The sequence below is a fragment of the Anser anser genome (assembly GCF_964211835.1).
Source record: "Anser anser genome assembly, chromosome: 21".
Taxonomy (NCBI): domain Eukaryota; kingdom Metazoa; phylum Chordata; class Aves; order Anseriformes; family Anatidae; genus Anser; species Anser anser.
The window spans coordinates 9,965,435-9,980,530 of NC_139742.1; the positions used below are offsets into that span (position 1 = coordinate 9,965,435).

Below are 15,096 nucleotides of genomic sequence, written 5' to 3' on the forward strand. Positions count from 1 at the left end.
GCTCACGGTTGCTTTGACCACTGCAACACAAATCCCTCACGAGCGCGGCGAGTTCCCTTCCCTCCAACAGCAAGAGCCTACCCGTACCCAGTTCTTAACTCGCAGCGTGTGAAAGAGGGCAAGACCACTTTGCAGGGCCGTGTATTCGTGTGCTCAGAGAAGCAGACGCAACCTCTGTTTATTTGCTTTGTGTTTTAGCTCCTCTCCAGCTTCTTCTGGTTTGTTGCTTTAAGCTCTCCCTGTTTGCATTTCTTCACAAGGTCGTTGCTTTCACAAGACTTCTGTAGCGCTGCCCCACTTCCCTGGCCTCCAGCTTTGTCTTCTGACTTCCAACTGCTCTCAGAATATTAATTAAATCACAAAGAGCTCAGCAAGAGGAAGCCGAAGCAGCAGAGGAAAACACCAGACACTCCTTCCTCCCCCAGGCTCCGGGTGGAGGACAATGCCCAAGACTTGGAAACAAGAGACCTGCGAAGGACATCCCGGTCTGACGGCTCGGGGTTTCTCAGCCAGCTGGACGGATTTTCCCAGAACCGAAATTTGCTGTGAAGCTTCATTCTACCTGCTTGGTGACATTCGTGTGTCTGATAGCACGCCTGCTCTATCCGACGCTTTTAGCATCCTTATGAATATGCAGCCATTTTACAACCTTAAGCACGGAAAACAATCTGAAGGGGAAAAAATCTGAAAGCTCTTCTCCCCATGACATCAAAAGGCACGCCTGGTTCAGAAGTCAACTTGAATCTCAACTGTCTCACCTGCTTCCTATTACAGAAGCAGATGTTCCTCTTGCTGTAAATTGCTGCTATTAATAATATAAATAATCACGCTTTTCTAATCATTTAATAAGTGCACAGCAGGATACCAAAGTGCCTGGCAGCCATAAAATAGATCTCCCTTCTGAAGGGCTCGGAGACACGTCAGTGGCCTCTTTTATCCTCCACTGGGGTTCAGAACGACAGAGATGAAGTCAGAATGAGAATTAGGGAGAAACCAAGGGAGCCAGGCTCCCCTCCCGCAGGCTGCCCCGCAGAGCCACCTTCTCTCCAGGTCTGTGACAGGGACAGCGCCTTTCCCCCCGGGATGCACACACCAGAGCCAGCTGTGTGCAACGTGCCACGACGCTCTGTGCCCCTGTCCTGGGCCCTGCTCTGCATCCCTCTCCTACACAGCAAGCCCCGGTTATTTGTTGGTTTTCCTTCAGAGAACATTTTGTGCTGCTGCCGACAACGGCCCCGACCTCGTGAACGCGAGCAAGGGCACCACGGATTCACGAGGCCACTGCGACCTCCAGCCAGCTCAGCCCTCGCCTGCTCTCCGTGACCACACACGGAATAACGTGGCTCTCTCAGGAGAGAGAAAACTCACTCCTGGCTCCAGACGTTAACAGCACAGGCACATCTGGATCGCCGGGGGGGTGCGAGCAGCCCGCGGGCCACAGGCAGGCAGGCTCTGCCTCACCAAGTCTCACCTGCAGAGTTCAGCTCAGGGACCAAAAGTCTGTTTTCCTCCCGCACCCCCCATTCCCCAGCCGGTGGGACCTGGCACCCACATCGGCTCCTTTCCTCCACGCTTCTCTCTGGCCTAGGAGCAGCAGCAGCACCAAGGTTAATTTCCTGACCCCCCCTTTCAGGGCAAAATAATTTGCCAGAGGGAAACCTCAGACAAGGTGCCAGGACTCAGCAGAAGGCGCTAGCTAATAAATTCCCCAGCAGTTACAGAGATGGAGCTGACGTGCAGAAGGAGGTTGGTTCAGCTGTCGTGGCCCGCATGGCCTTTGAGGAGACTGAACTCAGCTCTGCTCCCCTGCAGCTCCTGATGGGGCACGGCAGGGCACGCTGGCTCCTCATCCACAGCTCGATTTCTCAGGAAAAGCTTTAGCACTGACGTAGCAGGCTACACCTTCAGGATCAATACACAGAGCAAACCCTCGCAGGCAGCCTTTCTCCCTCCTAAAACACCGTGCCTCAACCAGAGCATCATCTCTGAGCGAGCCCTACCAGCAGGGGAAGAACACACCGCCTCAGAAGATGCGTCTGCACTAACAAGGTCATATTTAATCAGCCCGCATCTCCTGGGATGCAATTTCATCTGTGTAAATTAATAAGGCTGTCCACAGCTACGGGACAGCTGGCCGGAAGCACCCCATGCCAGGCACCCACAAACATCCGTGGTGGCAGCCCCAGGACAGGCAGACGGTCCCCGAGCAGGGGACGCATCGGGCTGGCAGCGTGGCTTCTCCCTGGGGAGCAGAGGCAGAACAACCCCAGGCCCAGTGTGGTAAAATAAAGCCATTTCGTCTGCCGTGACCGAGCCTTGTAACATCTTTGTTTCCAACCTCAGCACCACTGCAGGTGTTCTGGGTATGAGACAGCACCCAGCGTACTGATGCTCACAGCCTGCCTTCAGCTCGTGTTGGAGGCTCGTTCCTTGGGTGCTAATCAGAATGACAGCAGCCAAAAATCCCTGCCAGTCACCTTTTGAAAGCTCCCTCTATCAGTCAAATCAGTTAAAAAGGCCCTGCAGAGCTTCAGAAGAGACAAAAGCTGGTTCGCTACTTGGAACGTGGGATTTCATTCCTAATGCAGATTAACTCCATTAACTCACTCCGTGCCCTCCTTGGGGTAGATCCTTCCCCGTCCTTGAAACTTACGGAAAGCACAGAGCAGGAGTGGAGAATAAGATGCTGTTCGTGGGCCTTTGTCAGAGCAAGCTTTTCACACCAGGTGTATGCAATAACGAAGGGTTCTGCTGTGAAACAGGGGAGATCTGGGTCACAGGGATTCACTACAAGGGCGTGCCAAAAACCCCTTGTCCTCACATTCTTTTCCCTGCAAACGTACTGCAGCCTCCTTTCTGGTGAAGGCACTTGATAGCCTCATCTCCCTCCGGCATTCAGATTTCCTCCCACTTGCCAACACCTCCCACTCCCTGTGCACCATCCTGCGTCTTTCACAGCACCAGCAAGAGCCCAGACACTCACCCTGCGCTTCGTAGCCGGAATAATGCTGCGCCGTGCCCACGTCCTCGTCCCCGGGGCCCAAGCCGAGGGCTGACCTGAGCTGGGCCATGTTCACCTGGGCCGTCAGCTCCCCGCTCCGGTCCCCGATCTGCAGGTGAAAGCCAACAGGCAGCTGGTTAAAAGGGAACACGCTCCAAGGAAACAGTCCCTAGCAAAGGGATGCCAGTCCCATACCAAATGCCAGTCCCATACCAAAGCAAACACATACAGAAGAGAGCTTGGAGACACCCCGAGACACAAACCCAGCTTTTCAACACCACCACAACTCTCCAAAACTACTCTGGTGATGATCTCAGGGAGGGTCCACGCACGGTGTGCCGTGTGCTGGCTGCACCTCGAAAAGCATTTCTGCAGAGCTCACTACAGTGACCTGAAGGGGCACAGCTCGCCCGCAGCTACAGAACTGGGAGATAGAAGTATATGCGCAGATACTAAATTAATACTAAAATTGAGACAGTCCAAATTCCTGTGTATGCTTTATTTTTTTCTTCTTCAAAAGTCCCATCTCTCACCAGCCTGAAGGAGCTGAGGGCAGATATTCAGGAATCTTTCCAGTGGCTCCTGCTACTTAAAAATGGGGATTTGTAGGACGTGCTGCTGGGTGCCCCTCAAAGGTTAACACCAAGCATGAAAATGACTGCGCCGCATTATCACCGGCAAACACAGAGAGGTCACTCAGAAGCAGCCTCCAATCTTTAGAGGAACAGCAGCCTCTGCTACAGAGAGAGACCTTGGCTGTTCCCTGACTCCCTGTTAAACGCTTTGCAACAGCTCTTTTGTGGTCCTCCGAGATAGACTGCAGCGCGAGCCATCCCAGAACAAAATCATAAATCCCCACATTATTTATGACAAAGCCCCAAGCACCAGTAAAGGGAGGCAGATCAAACAAGCTTATCATCAGGCATAAATCCCCTGCCAATTACAAGAGATTTGCTGTTGACATCATCTCCAGTGAAATTACCGCGTCCTGGTTCGGTTTCACAGCCCTTGATGTTAAATGCTTCCCTGATTTCCACTCATTCGAGGTTCTCTCCAAGGCCTTATTACTCTCCGAGGAACACTGGCAGGACAATCAGAGCACCTACATGCACACCACAGCAGGGCCCTGCTTTCTGCCCTCAGTTCGGGTGCCCCAGTTTCCCCAGAAGCCCCCCACCACATGAAGACACGAGAGGTCCTGCAGGGCAGTGTCTGAGAGCCGGGGCAGCCTCCGAGTCTTCCAGGCATCTAGCTTTTACTCGGGCTGTTTCAGCAGAAATTTTGCAGCAACCTCTGATCACCCTGCAGCAGCTTCCCATGCGGTTACTCTGAGCAGATTTCACTCGGATTCAGATGTCACTGTCAGATTTGTGTCGGGGGAGGAGGGGAAAAGGGTGATGGGAAACGAGTTAGAAACATCAGCGTGCGAAGGTTTAACTGCAGCAGGCTTTTCTTGGGCAGCGATGGTGCTGCTCACAACAGCACAGGCGACTAACTTCAGTCCCAAGTCCACAATAAAAGTTTTCTAAGAGAACCACTAGCTGCTAGAAGCTGACACAAGCCCTCCCCACAAACGGACACGGTCTCTGCACCACTCCGTAATTAAGGATGTGGGGGAGTTTATCAGCCACCTGCCATGAGTAACCTGCTCCTGACATGCTCTGCAATCACAGCCATCACCTCGGGACGGGAACAGCGCTGTGAGCCCCCCTGCCCGCCCCGGCTCTCCCCTCCGCCCCCAGCAGTCCCCAGGCGCTGCTCCATCCCTCCCATCACCACCACACGCAGCCCTCTGGCTCCCAGTAACCAGCCCCACACCGCCACAGTCCTGGCAGACTAAAAGCTGGAAAAGTTAATTTGTCCTAAGATGTTCAGGGCCAAAGAAAAGCATTTCTCCTGCATGTCTGATAAGTATAATTAAGCGCATCATTAGGCCGGTGTGTCAGCCCTGCTCCAGGATTCAGCCAGCCTAAAGACAGGCAGGAGAACACACAACGCCTGCATGCAGGGATTTCAATTAGTGCTTCAAAAGGGCAATTTCTTCATCCGGGGAACTTTAAAGAGGCCACAACCAACTTCCTCATAGCACGCTGGAAAGAGCAAACAACGGCCTTCCTGCTTTCTGAACATCTGAGCCATCCGAAAGTGCCTCGTGTTTTTGTACCTGGAAAGCTGCAGCTAGCTGGGCAAGCACACTCGTGAAAACCAGAGCAGCTGCACACGTGGAACCCCAAATGGTGACGCTGGTACAGGGCTCACTGGAGGCTGTGCCCACCCAGAATCAGCAGTAAATCGTGTCTGCACAGTGCTCCATTTCACCACCTCCCAGCTGGGACCCCCTGCCAGCTCCACTGAGAGAGGACAACTTGTCACACGTACACTGCGGCAGCGCAAAACGCAGCGGTTTTATGGAAGTCAGCAGCCACTGGACAGAAGCTGGCATTTTTTCTCCACATAGTAACGTGCTAGGACATCAGGCCAGACCAGAGCTGGAATCACAAGGTCCATCTCCTCAGGATCTCACAGCCTGGTGCTCAGGAGAGGGGGGCCTTACTAACAGACTGGGTGCCAGGAGGTATCCGAGCTCCTTCATACCAGCTGGGTGCACAGCACCTTGACCAGCAGGTGAGAACTGGTCCCTGGGCCCTTCCTCACCCAGGAATTATCAGTTACTAGCAACGTACAGCAAATACATTAGCCTTAAGTAAGCGGAGGCCTGGGAGCACCTCATGAAATGAACACTTCCCAGCAGTTCCTAAAGACAACATTGAAACAGCACACAGGCAGGCACTTTCCAGAGCACTCCTAGCTAGAAGAACTATATCAAATTAACTTATTGGGATAAAAAACACGTCTTCCTCAACAGGGAGGACTGATTCTCTCTGACCTGAACCAGCTTCTCATACCTCTTGGGAGATTTCAAGATGCTTCCTTGCAAAGTGCAGAGCTTGTTCATGGCTCCCCAAGGAGACATAGGCATTTCCGAGACTCCAGCAGGCTCTTCCTTCTCCCACCCTGCAAAACAGGAAGCTGTCAACCACAGAAATTCTGGGCAAAACCCAGCACAGCAACCCTTTCATGGCCTCCTTCTCAAGAGCACCAAGTGCCAGACCTCCTAGCTGAATTTACATTTACAGAATATTCTGCAAAGGAAAATGAAACGCACTGTATACCTTAAACGACTCTTACGCTGAAGTCAGTAAGATCAGAGGATAAGCAATAGCCTCAGAAACGGGCCTGTACCCACAGCAGCAGGCAGCTAAGCCGTGTAGCACAGACCCAGAATGGTCTGACTTTATTTGTGAGCGCCAGACTGAGAGCAGAAGTGAGAGCTCCCATCTAGCTTCCACCTCACACAGCAAGGATTCTCCTCCAGATATACACAGTGCATCACGAGGGCAAGTAACATCCAGCCCTTCTACTCCATAACAGCCCAGAGCTAAATTAGCAGGAACGTGGCAAGGAGAAAACATTCCGGGGATGCAATATTTTCCTGCTATATACCAGCAGGTCACCCAGGATGCACGCACAGACTGCATGCAGCAGCCAAGCAAACGTTGACCTATTTCCACCAGACCTCCGGGGCACAGCTTCTTGTTTTCAGATGCCAGAGAACGCAGGCAAATGTGAAACCTGCCCCAGGCAGCTCAGCCCCTGAGCACAGCCAGTCCGCACCAGCCCCACAGGTGTCTCCGGAGCAGATTTCAGCACCTGCTTGCACGAGCAGGCAGAGACCCAGTGCTCAGAGCCTGCTTAGCTCTGCAAACGTGCAGATGTGGGGGGTGAGGGGATAAAAAAAGCACATGGGGGCGCAGGGGGAGGTTCAGCGTGACTGCAACTCCCTTTTCAGAGGTTTGGGCGGGTTGATCAGCATTTAAACATTTTTCTTGTCACCCAGTTCAATACCTTCTGCTCATGGGGTGTGTTCCCAGAAATGCAGGAGCCCACAGGCCTGCACCCCCACAGCATGATTCACCCTTGGGTGGGATTATACCTTCCCAGAGCAGCTAATGCCCTGACAGTGCCACGGAGCTCGCATTTTAATGCCTCTGCTCCATCTAGTGGAGGACACCCGGCTTCCCAAGAGCCAGCAGCAGCAACACTGAACAAGTGGGCTGCAAAGTCACTTAACGAGCTGCGGGGAGGCTCCAGCAGTATCCAGAGAGGAAAGAGGAGAAAGGAACTAATGTCAAAAAAAAAAAAAGGAAGAAATAAAAGAGAGAAGGGAGACTAAGCTTCAAAGAATAATGAGGCCAAGAAGCAAAATATATCATCTCCCCATGCTGCATGCTATTATTTATTTCTTCATGGAAGTTCCCAGCCCCATCTCAGAGCATCAGGACAGGGTGACACGTGTGTCCTATCTGCACGGTTTCCAAAGAAGAGGCAGTTTTTGTGACGTGAGAGAGCTTTAGGGAGGCCCCACTAGGATAAACCAGCAGTAGCTGCACGGCAAAGCACTGGATACAATGCATTTTCCTGAAGTACATCTGACTAGAAATCTCTCACCCCAGACAGGCTGAGCTTAAAGGCATGATCCCCAGGTTTCAACGACACGATAAAGGTCTCACTCATATTACTTTTCTGAACCATGGCTGGACTAAGGCCTGGGCCCTGAAAGATTTCTGAAGGCCTTCAAGAATACATCTTGCTGCTCTTTAGTGCTGGAGGTGGAGAACAACAAACCCACAGGGAAGGAACGGTGCTCTGAGCCCACCAGAGCAAAGATGCCACCCCCTGAGACACTCCCTTACCTGTCTCCAAGCTCCTGTGCTATCACCAGGTGTTTTAGATGGTACTCGATTGCTCTTTCATAGTCTTGAAGCAGCGTGTACGTGTTTCCAAGACTGTAGCAAGCCTGGGCTTCTACTGCTTGGTCTTTGAGTTGTCTGGAGAGCTGGAGTGTTTTCCTGCACGGAAAGGCAGAGATGAACAGACCTGATCATTGCAGGGCACCTCCACGAGGCAACAGGGAAGTCCCAGCTTTGGTGGGCACTGTGCTGGGGTTTATGCCTGTTACACTCTGCAGGCTGGCTGGCAGGTGGCAGCATCACTTGCCACCGCTGAACGCCACACAGGCAATTTGCCACCAGGCCCCTTGTCACATTCCCCCGAGCCTATGAATTCACTGCTATAGGTGGGAATTTCCAGGGAACGTCTGCCCCGAGTCTGCTTTAACCCCAGCACTTACTTGTAGTATTCAGCAGAGATGTCGAACCTCCCAAGGAAGATGTGTGCGTTGCCCAGGTTGCTGTATGCTCTCCGCTCGGCTGCCTTGTCCCCAAACTCCTTGGCAATAGCGAGGCGCTGCAGCAGACACAGACAGTGAGTACAGGCTGGCTACTGCCAGGTTTCTGTTACACAACAACTTTTCTGGGAGTTTAACTTCTTGTTTTGCAAAGTTCACATCCAGCAAAGTAGGGGTGCCCATGCCTATCGGGGCTAGGTGCAGCAGGAAAGCTCTCCATCTTTTGCACTTCAGCATCAGGAAGGACCTTCGGAAAAGTGGGAGCAGAGATGCATCCTCTCAACTCCTACTCCAGCCTGGTCAGTACGCAACTGTTCAGCTGAAGTGCAAAAGGAGCTGTGTGTACTTCAGCTGAATCAATAGGAGAACGGAGAGCTCGAGGTCAGGGGACGGGATGCAGTTATCTACAGACTGTAACGACCAGGAGCACGAGCATGTCTATCACGCCGTGCGGTGCTCCAGCACAGAATGAACACACACATGAACTGCATCTCACCTTCTGTGCTGCAGCTGCTCCCCAGGCCCCCATCCCTGCCTGTACCTCCATCCTGCCCCTCCCCATGGTTCCCCACCTCTCACTTTGCAGCACCTGCTCCCTGCTCACTGGTATTGCATAATTTTCCTGCCCCTTTCAAGTGCCTTCTCCCGACGTACTGCTGGCTGCTGCCCCCAAGCCTTCTCACACAAACAGAAGAGCTCTGGCAGTGCCTGATGTCCCAATGTGCTCAGCACCCTCTGCTCTGAGGAAACCAGAGCAGACTCCAAACTAGAAACCAAATTGCATTTGAACTGGGGCAGGGACTGTGTCATCTCGCCCCTCTGTAAAGCTGTACAGAAAGTAGCTATGTTCTACAAACAACAATTATTCCTGATCAGCAGCTCTTTCAGCAGCTTAATTAAATTCATGGCTTGCATTTATTAAAATTTAGACTGACACAAATTAAGCACAGAAAAGCCTTGCTAGGCCCAGCTGCAATTTGCCCTGAGAAATCTCCTTTGGTTTCCAAGCCAACAGCACCCTTCCCTCAAGTCGCTCATTAAGCGCTGATGAGGAACGCAGGAAGGTGCTGCTCGGCAGAAGCTAGCACAGCACAGCACGGGCAGGATCTGAAGCACACACAAGAGGGAGTAAAACAGTCGTGGGGGGGTTAAAACACCTCCCAGTATTTCCTGGGAGGTGGTGAGAAGAAAGGAAGGCTGCTCCCTACCAGGTACCCAGCCCCAGAAGAAACTGAAGCAGTTCCCTACCTCCTTGTGGAAGGCGATGGCTTCAGTGAAGTTGCCCAGTAAGTACTGGGTGTTGCCAAGGTTGCCGTAAGCACGGCCCTGTGCAGCTCTGTCCCCCAGCTCCTTCACCAGGGACAGGTTCCTCCTGAAAGAAATCCGTGATAGATCTTTACACGAGGCACAGCAAAGGGACTCGCACCACAAAGAACGGGGAACACACACTGGAGAAGGCACTTCCCCTTCCCAGACACGTCCTGCACGCTGCCATCCCACGCAGGTCACAGCCTGGTGATCCACGCTGGCCGCAGAGCTCTGGCAGCCTGGGGGATAAATTGTTGCTGCTCTCCTGACCTCGGGCAAGCTGCAGCTCTGTACAGTACCTGCACGAGTGCTCACACACCCAAGAGCCTGATAGGAACCCACATTAAATAAGAAATGGTCATGCCGCCATACAGGTGGAACTAGGAGCAAAGGAGAGAGATTATCCCCAAGTTTTTCCTTGCCCTGCTAGAGGTAGGGACAAGATCCACATTTCCATGCCAGGGCTCTTCCCAGCACCTCTCTACACATTTCCCCCCCCTTTTCATGTACAGCACACAGGGGGAAGCACAGAGCTCCCAGCTGGCACAAAGGTAATCACCAGCTATGCAATATTCATCGTTCTTTGGGAAAAGGCTGGTGGGCTATAGATAGGCACAATCACATCCTCAGAAATGAGGAAACCAATGTAAGATCTTGACACCCTCTCCACATAATAAAAAGGCTACTTTAAAAAGCTTCATTATTGGAATACAACTCCAAGATAAGAGGAGAAAAACATTAGCCCGAAAGCAAGTCTGGGAACAGCCTTCCTGTGTGGAACAACAGTGGGAACTTTGCGACTGTTTAAGAAAGGGAAGGATGTTAGAGCAGGATGAGCTACAGACCCATCAAAAGGACAACCAGCACTTCAGGGAAAAGCCTCTTCCCCTGGGGGAAGGAGAAGCTCTGTTGTGGCTCCAGCAACGCAGATACACAGGAACACATTTTCATCAAGGCCAGCAGAGAGCAGCAGGGGCTACAGGAGCTAATAGCTCACCTTCCAAATATAGCTCTGAGAAGGAACAGACTATTGAACTTAGGTGCGTGATCATACTTCAAAATATAAAGACTTTTATTAAGGCAATACCAGGATGAATTTTAGCTCTAATTTTATAAAATCGTGCAGTCCCTCTCTTGCCTTCCTTGAGACAAATTTGTTACCATACCTTGGCCTCCCAGGAGTGGGGCAATATTCCCAGTTGATAACATCTTCCCAAGAATGATTTTTTGCATGCTAAGAGGGGAACAGACAGCTGCACGCAACTTTGGCCTGAGAGAGGCAATTCAGGCGCAGCTTTGCCCCTGTAAATGATATAATTTCCACATCTCTGCTTGTTCGCACGCAGCAGCTCCTGCCAGAGTACCAGATTGCGCTGTGCCCATTGCTGTTGGAGCTAATATGGCTTATGGATGAACATGCTGAAAGTAACCGCGGCTTGCACGCTTTCATAAGTTTCACCTGGTCAGATGAATAACAGAGTGTGCAGGCTCCTAACCTTCCTGGGTTGCAAAATCAAATGCACTGCCTCATACTGCCAAAATAACGTGGTCCAGAGCATGGGATTTATACCTCTCTTGCCCATTTTCTACAAATACCCAGATCCCCAGCATTATCCTATTTTACACATTCACTGTGCATGGTGAAGGAGTAAAGAAGCGGGAATTAAAGAAATGCAGAGTCTTAAGGGAAAACTGAACTGCTTCATTACAGGAAGCAAAGGGGTTTTCCAATTTCAGGTCCTTCAAAAATACAAAGTAACAGCATGCAATTAATTTTTTGGAGATGCAGAAAGCCTTTTGCTGAAGGCTCCACAAGTGAACCACACAAGAGCACTTAGCCCTAATAAAGGTGCACCTGTGTGCATTTTATCAGTCACTGATGACTGTTCCCTGCAGGACAAAGGGGTGGCTGAGCTTCAATACTTACTCATAATATTCTGAAGCTTTCTGTAGAGTCTCCTTGACGTCTTGTGGCAGGTAGCCTGGGTCTTGGGCCATGTTCCAAGATAAATGCTTTCCCTTTGCATGGTAAACGTTTCCTATATTATAGAGTGCTCTGGCTTCACCCACCTGAAAGGAGCAAGAACAGTAAGGACATTACACTTCCCATCCCAGTACAGAGACAGTCAGCCAGAGCCAGGAAGCCCACATTTTCCTTGCCCACCATCGCTGCCATACAGCTGTTACTGTCGGTGGCATCTGACCTGTGATGCAGCCACAAGGGAGAGCTTGACACTTCACCTCCTTCCAGAGCCTGCCTCTACCCTTTCACATTTGCTGGCTTGCAGATGGATTAATTTTAAAGGTAGGAAATATTTCCTGTTGGATGCCATGAAGCAATTACCTTGTCTCCCTGCTCCTGGGAAATGTCCAAATGTCTCTGGCAACAAACAATAGCTTCATCAAACTGCCCGAGTATTTTCAGTGTATTCCCGAGGTTGCCACTTGCCTTGGCTTCTCCAATGCGGTCCCCAATGGTTCTACAGGATGACCAAAGGAAGAGAAATAGGTATTAAAAAGCTCACAGACTTCGATTCCTCAACTGTTGGAGGCGAGATTCAAGTTACAGTGAGTCAAGCTGTAGCAAGCACTGCACAGTACAGACACCCCATCTGGCTGTTCCCAGCCCACATGAATGGCTGGAGGGCTTCATACAAGTTCTCTGAATTTTGAGGACAGCTCACTGTTTTGCTTTCTCAGTTCTTCGTTCTAATGACATCAGGGGTGCTTACAGCGAGTACCTGGGGAGGGGAGAATCAGACAGGGCCCTCCTCTTGCTCCAAGAGCCCTCCTACAATCCATATCCCCCCTCTCTACCTCCATGCCCTGAAGGTGGCTGGCCCATTCTCGTTTCCTTCCAAGTTCTCCACAGCACGGTCGCCCCAAGCCCCAGAGCTGCTTTTGGATGCTCGTTTCTAGAGCAGGGTCCTTAAGTCTGCTGGGCTCAGACCCCACAGAACTTCCCTTTGCTCAGACTCTGATTAGGATGAAGCAGTGCCAACATGCTTACCTGGCCAGCGTAAGGTCGTGCTTATGGTACTCCAGGGCCTTGGAGTACTCCTTTAGGTAGAAATAAGCATTGCCCAGCTGGCTGTAGATGGCACTGAGAGTCTTCAGGTCCTCCGTCCCCACCTGCACCGCTGCTTCGAAGAAGGCTGCCCCAGCTTTGAAGTCCCCTGCCTTGCACAAGCGCTCTCCTTCCAGGGCCAGCTCCAGGCAGGACGCCTCCATTCTGCAAAAGCAAGACGGCCAATTTTAGAGGCGTCAGACTGCAGCCACACAACGGTTAAAGAGATCCTTCGGCGTGTATCTAAAATTACTCACCGCACCTGGAAAAGCTATCAGTGCAGTGCATGTCTGCGCCTCCAGAGGCACAGCGAACAGCCTGAGCCCAAAGCCCAGCCAGACTTTAGAGTCTACCATCAACATTTGCAGGAACTATTATGGCATTTAGGAATACGCCTCATTTTCTGAGTGGTGCCCACAGGTAAGAGACAGTCTGACAGGAGGTCAAATTGTACATGGCTCCAGCAGACCACTTCTAAATCACCAGGCTGACTTCGTCCATTTTAACTCTACCTTTTGGGCAGCGAGAAGGGAAATATTAGAGAGCAGACGACCCTCTATGGACAAGGCCTACAACCACAGGGACCAGACAGTCCCTTTCGGACAACAACTACCGAGCACTTGCCCGCTTCCCTGGCAGCTGCCCCCCCTCTAGAAGGGGCCAAGGCCACGAGCACCCAGGCTGGGGCCCTGCCTGCCCTGCCCAAGCCTTCCTTGGGGCATCTGCTGCCTCCCCTGGGCTCCAAGGGGCACGAGACAGGAGCACCCAGATTTCCAGACGGCAGCCTCTGGGTTCCCGGTAGGACCTGGACAAGAAACTCGTGCCTCCCAGCTCTCACCTCACATGCCTGCACCCTAAGTGTGGCACGGCATCTGTTTTTCTTCAAGGTGGTGCGCAGCGCAGAAGCCACAGACCCGAGTTGTTCGTGCCTGTGCCATTTCCCTGGGGTAACGGAGAGGGTAGCCAAGTTGTAGCACATTTTTATTGGATACCAGAGAAAACCCTGGGCTGTGCAGAATTTCTTGGCTGAGCAGCTTCCAGCGCTCCGTGTCTGCTTTCCATTAACTCCCCGTCTGTCACTTTTTCCACCGGCGCTCTGCACGTTGGCCTGCAGGCGAGCCGTTCCCCCTCGCATTTCCCAACGCCTTCGGCGGTGGCACACGCCGTGCTGCTGGCACAAGAGCTCTGCGAGCCAGGGGAGAGCAGCGATGTCGCCAACGCTGCCTCAAGGGAAAAGTGCTCCACCAAGCCCTAAGTCACAGCCCTGTTAGATTACAGAGCCATGCGTCCATCAGCTCTCAGAAGGGACAGAGCAGGCGTTTGAAAGCTTGCGTTTGGGAACGTCTCGCCTGTTGCAAAGTCAGCCCCTCCACGAGGTGGATGGACACGGCATGTTCCCGCTCCTCCATGCAGAGCGTTCCCTTTGCTCTTTTCTGCTTAATGCATTTTAAAAAGTCAAACCCGCGGAGGTCAGAGGCAGACAGCTGCTCACAAAAATTACAGCTCACTTGTCCAGAGTCAGAAAGCAAGGGTCAGAGATAAGATGACGAACATCCAAAGGAGGTTTTTATCCCGCTCTCCTCGCAGGGAAAGAGCACTGCAGGAAGCTCGATCGTGGTATGCAGCCCAAGGGAACGACGTGCCCACCCTCGCTGCGATGGCAGCAGCCCCGATGCCTCCTGCAGCAGTTTCCCGCTGAGCCCTTGAAGACGCCTCCCCCAGAGCCACCCTTGCAGCCACCCCGGCTCTCTCCCCGAGGACACAGCCTGCCGTCACACACCCCTCACACACACGGGCTTCGGGGCAGAGCTCCTCCTGCTCCAGGACTGTGCTCCAGCATCTTCTGCCCATGTCAGCAGCACCTTTACTCACGTGAGAAGACTGCTGGCAGTGCCAGTGCAGCATCAGGCCCTGCCTGACTCCCCTTTGATACAGGAAAAAGCAAAGTGTCGACTGTTGAAACTAAAAATGTTCAGCTCCTCTCCACTGATCCTCTTGCCAGGCCACATGAAAACGAACAAGAACAAGCTTCTGCTACAGTGAGTTGAATTAGAGGGGCCCGTTTGGGGATCGCACCAAACTCCCATCGGTTTAAGGCACTTCTGTGGCCAGCAGATCATCAGAGCAGACACCTGGTGTCACCGCCAGCTATTGACAGGTACCTGCCGGTGTTTCCCAAACGGCTGAAAGAAGGTTTGAGCCTGGAGAAAGGCAGAGAACACCTTATACTCAAATCAGATAAACTAAATTCAAGAAACTGAGCAGAGATGAATCTTGAAAGGACTTGAAATGGGGGAATGAGCTGCTATCATGGGATCTAACGTTGGGGTCCAGTTAAAAGACCACAGACAGAGAAGCACATTTCATATAATTCCACATTTCAACAAACAAAGATCTTCCCAATAACCAGGTTCTCCTTGAGAGACTGAGTTCACCAGCTGTAAACAGCCTAAAAACCGAGCTGGAGCTCAG

At 52.0% G+C, this 15,096-nt stretch overlaps 1 protein-coding gene across 6 annotated transcripts in view; it reads right to left on the minus strand.

The window, feature by feature from the left end:
* Positions 1-15,096, minus strand: part of GPSM1 (G protein signaling modulator 1) — a 72,167-nt gene that overhangs the window by 37,400 nt on the left and 19,671 nt on the right. For all 6 annotated transcript variants that reach the window (XM_083808051.1, XM_083808049.1, XM_083808048.1 and 3 more), the window contains exons 2-9: positions 12,568-12,789; positions 11,902-12,037; positions 11,485-11,627; positions 9,498-9,621; positions 8,193-8,308; positions 7,756-7,911; positions 5,908-6,016; positions 2,984-3,110 (exon numbers count right to left, since the gene is read on the minus strand). In XM_083808051.1, coding sequence (XP_083664177.1) covers positions 2,984-3,110; positions 5,908-6,016; positions 7,756-7,911; positions 8,193-8,308; positions 9,498-9,621; positions 11,485-11,627; positions 11,902-12,037; positions 12,568-12,788 — 1,132 coding nt within the window. In that variant the 5' untranslated portion in view covers position 12,789. The remainder of the gene's footprint in view (positions 1-2,983; positions 3,111-5,907; positions 6,017-7,755; positions 7,912-8,192; positions 8,309-9,497; positions 9,622-11,484; positions 11,628-11,901; positions 12,038-12,567; positions 12,790-15,096) is intronic.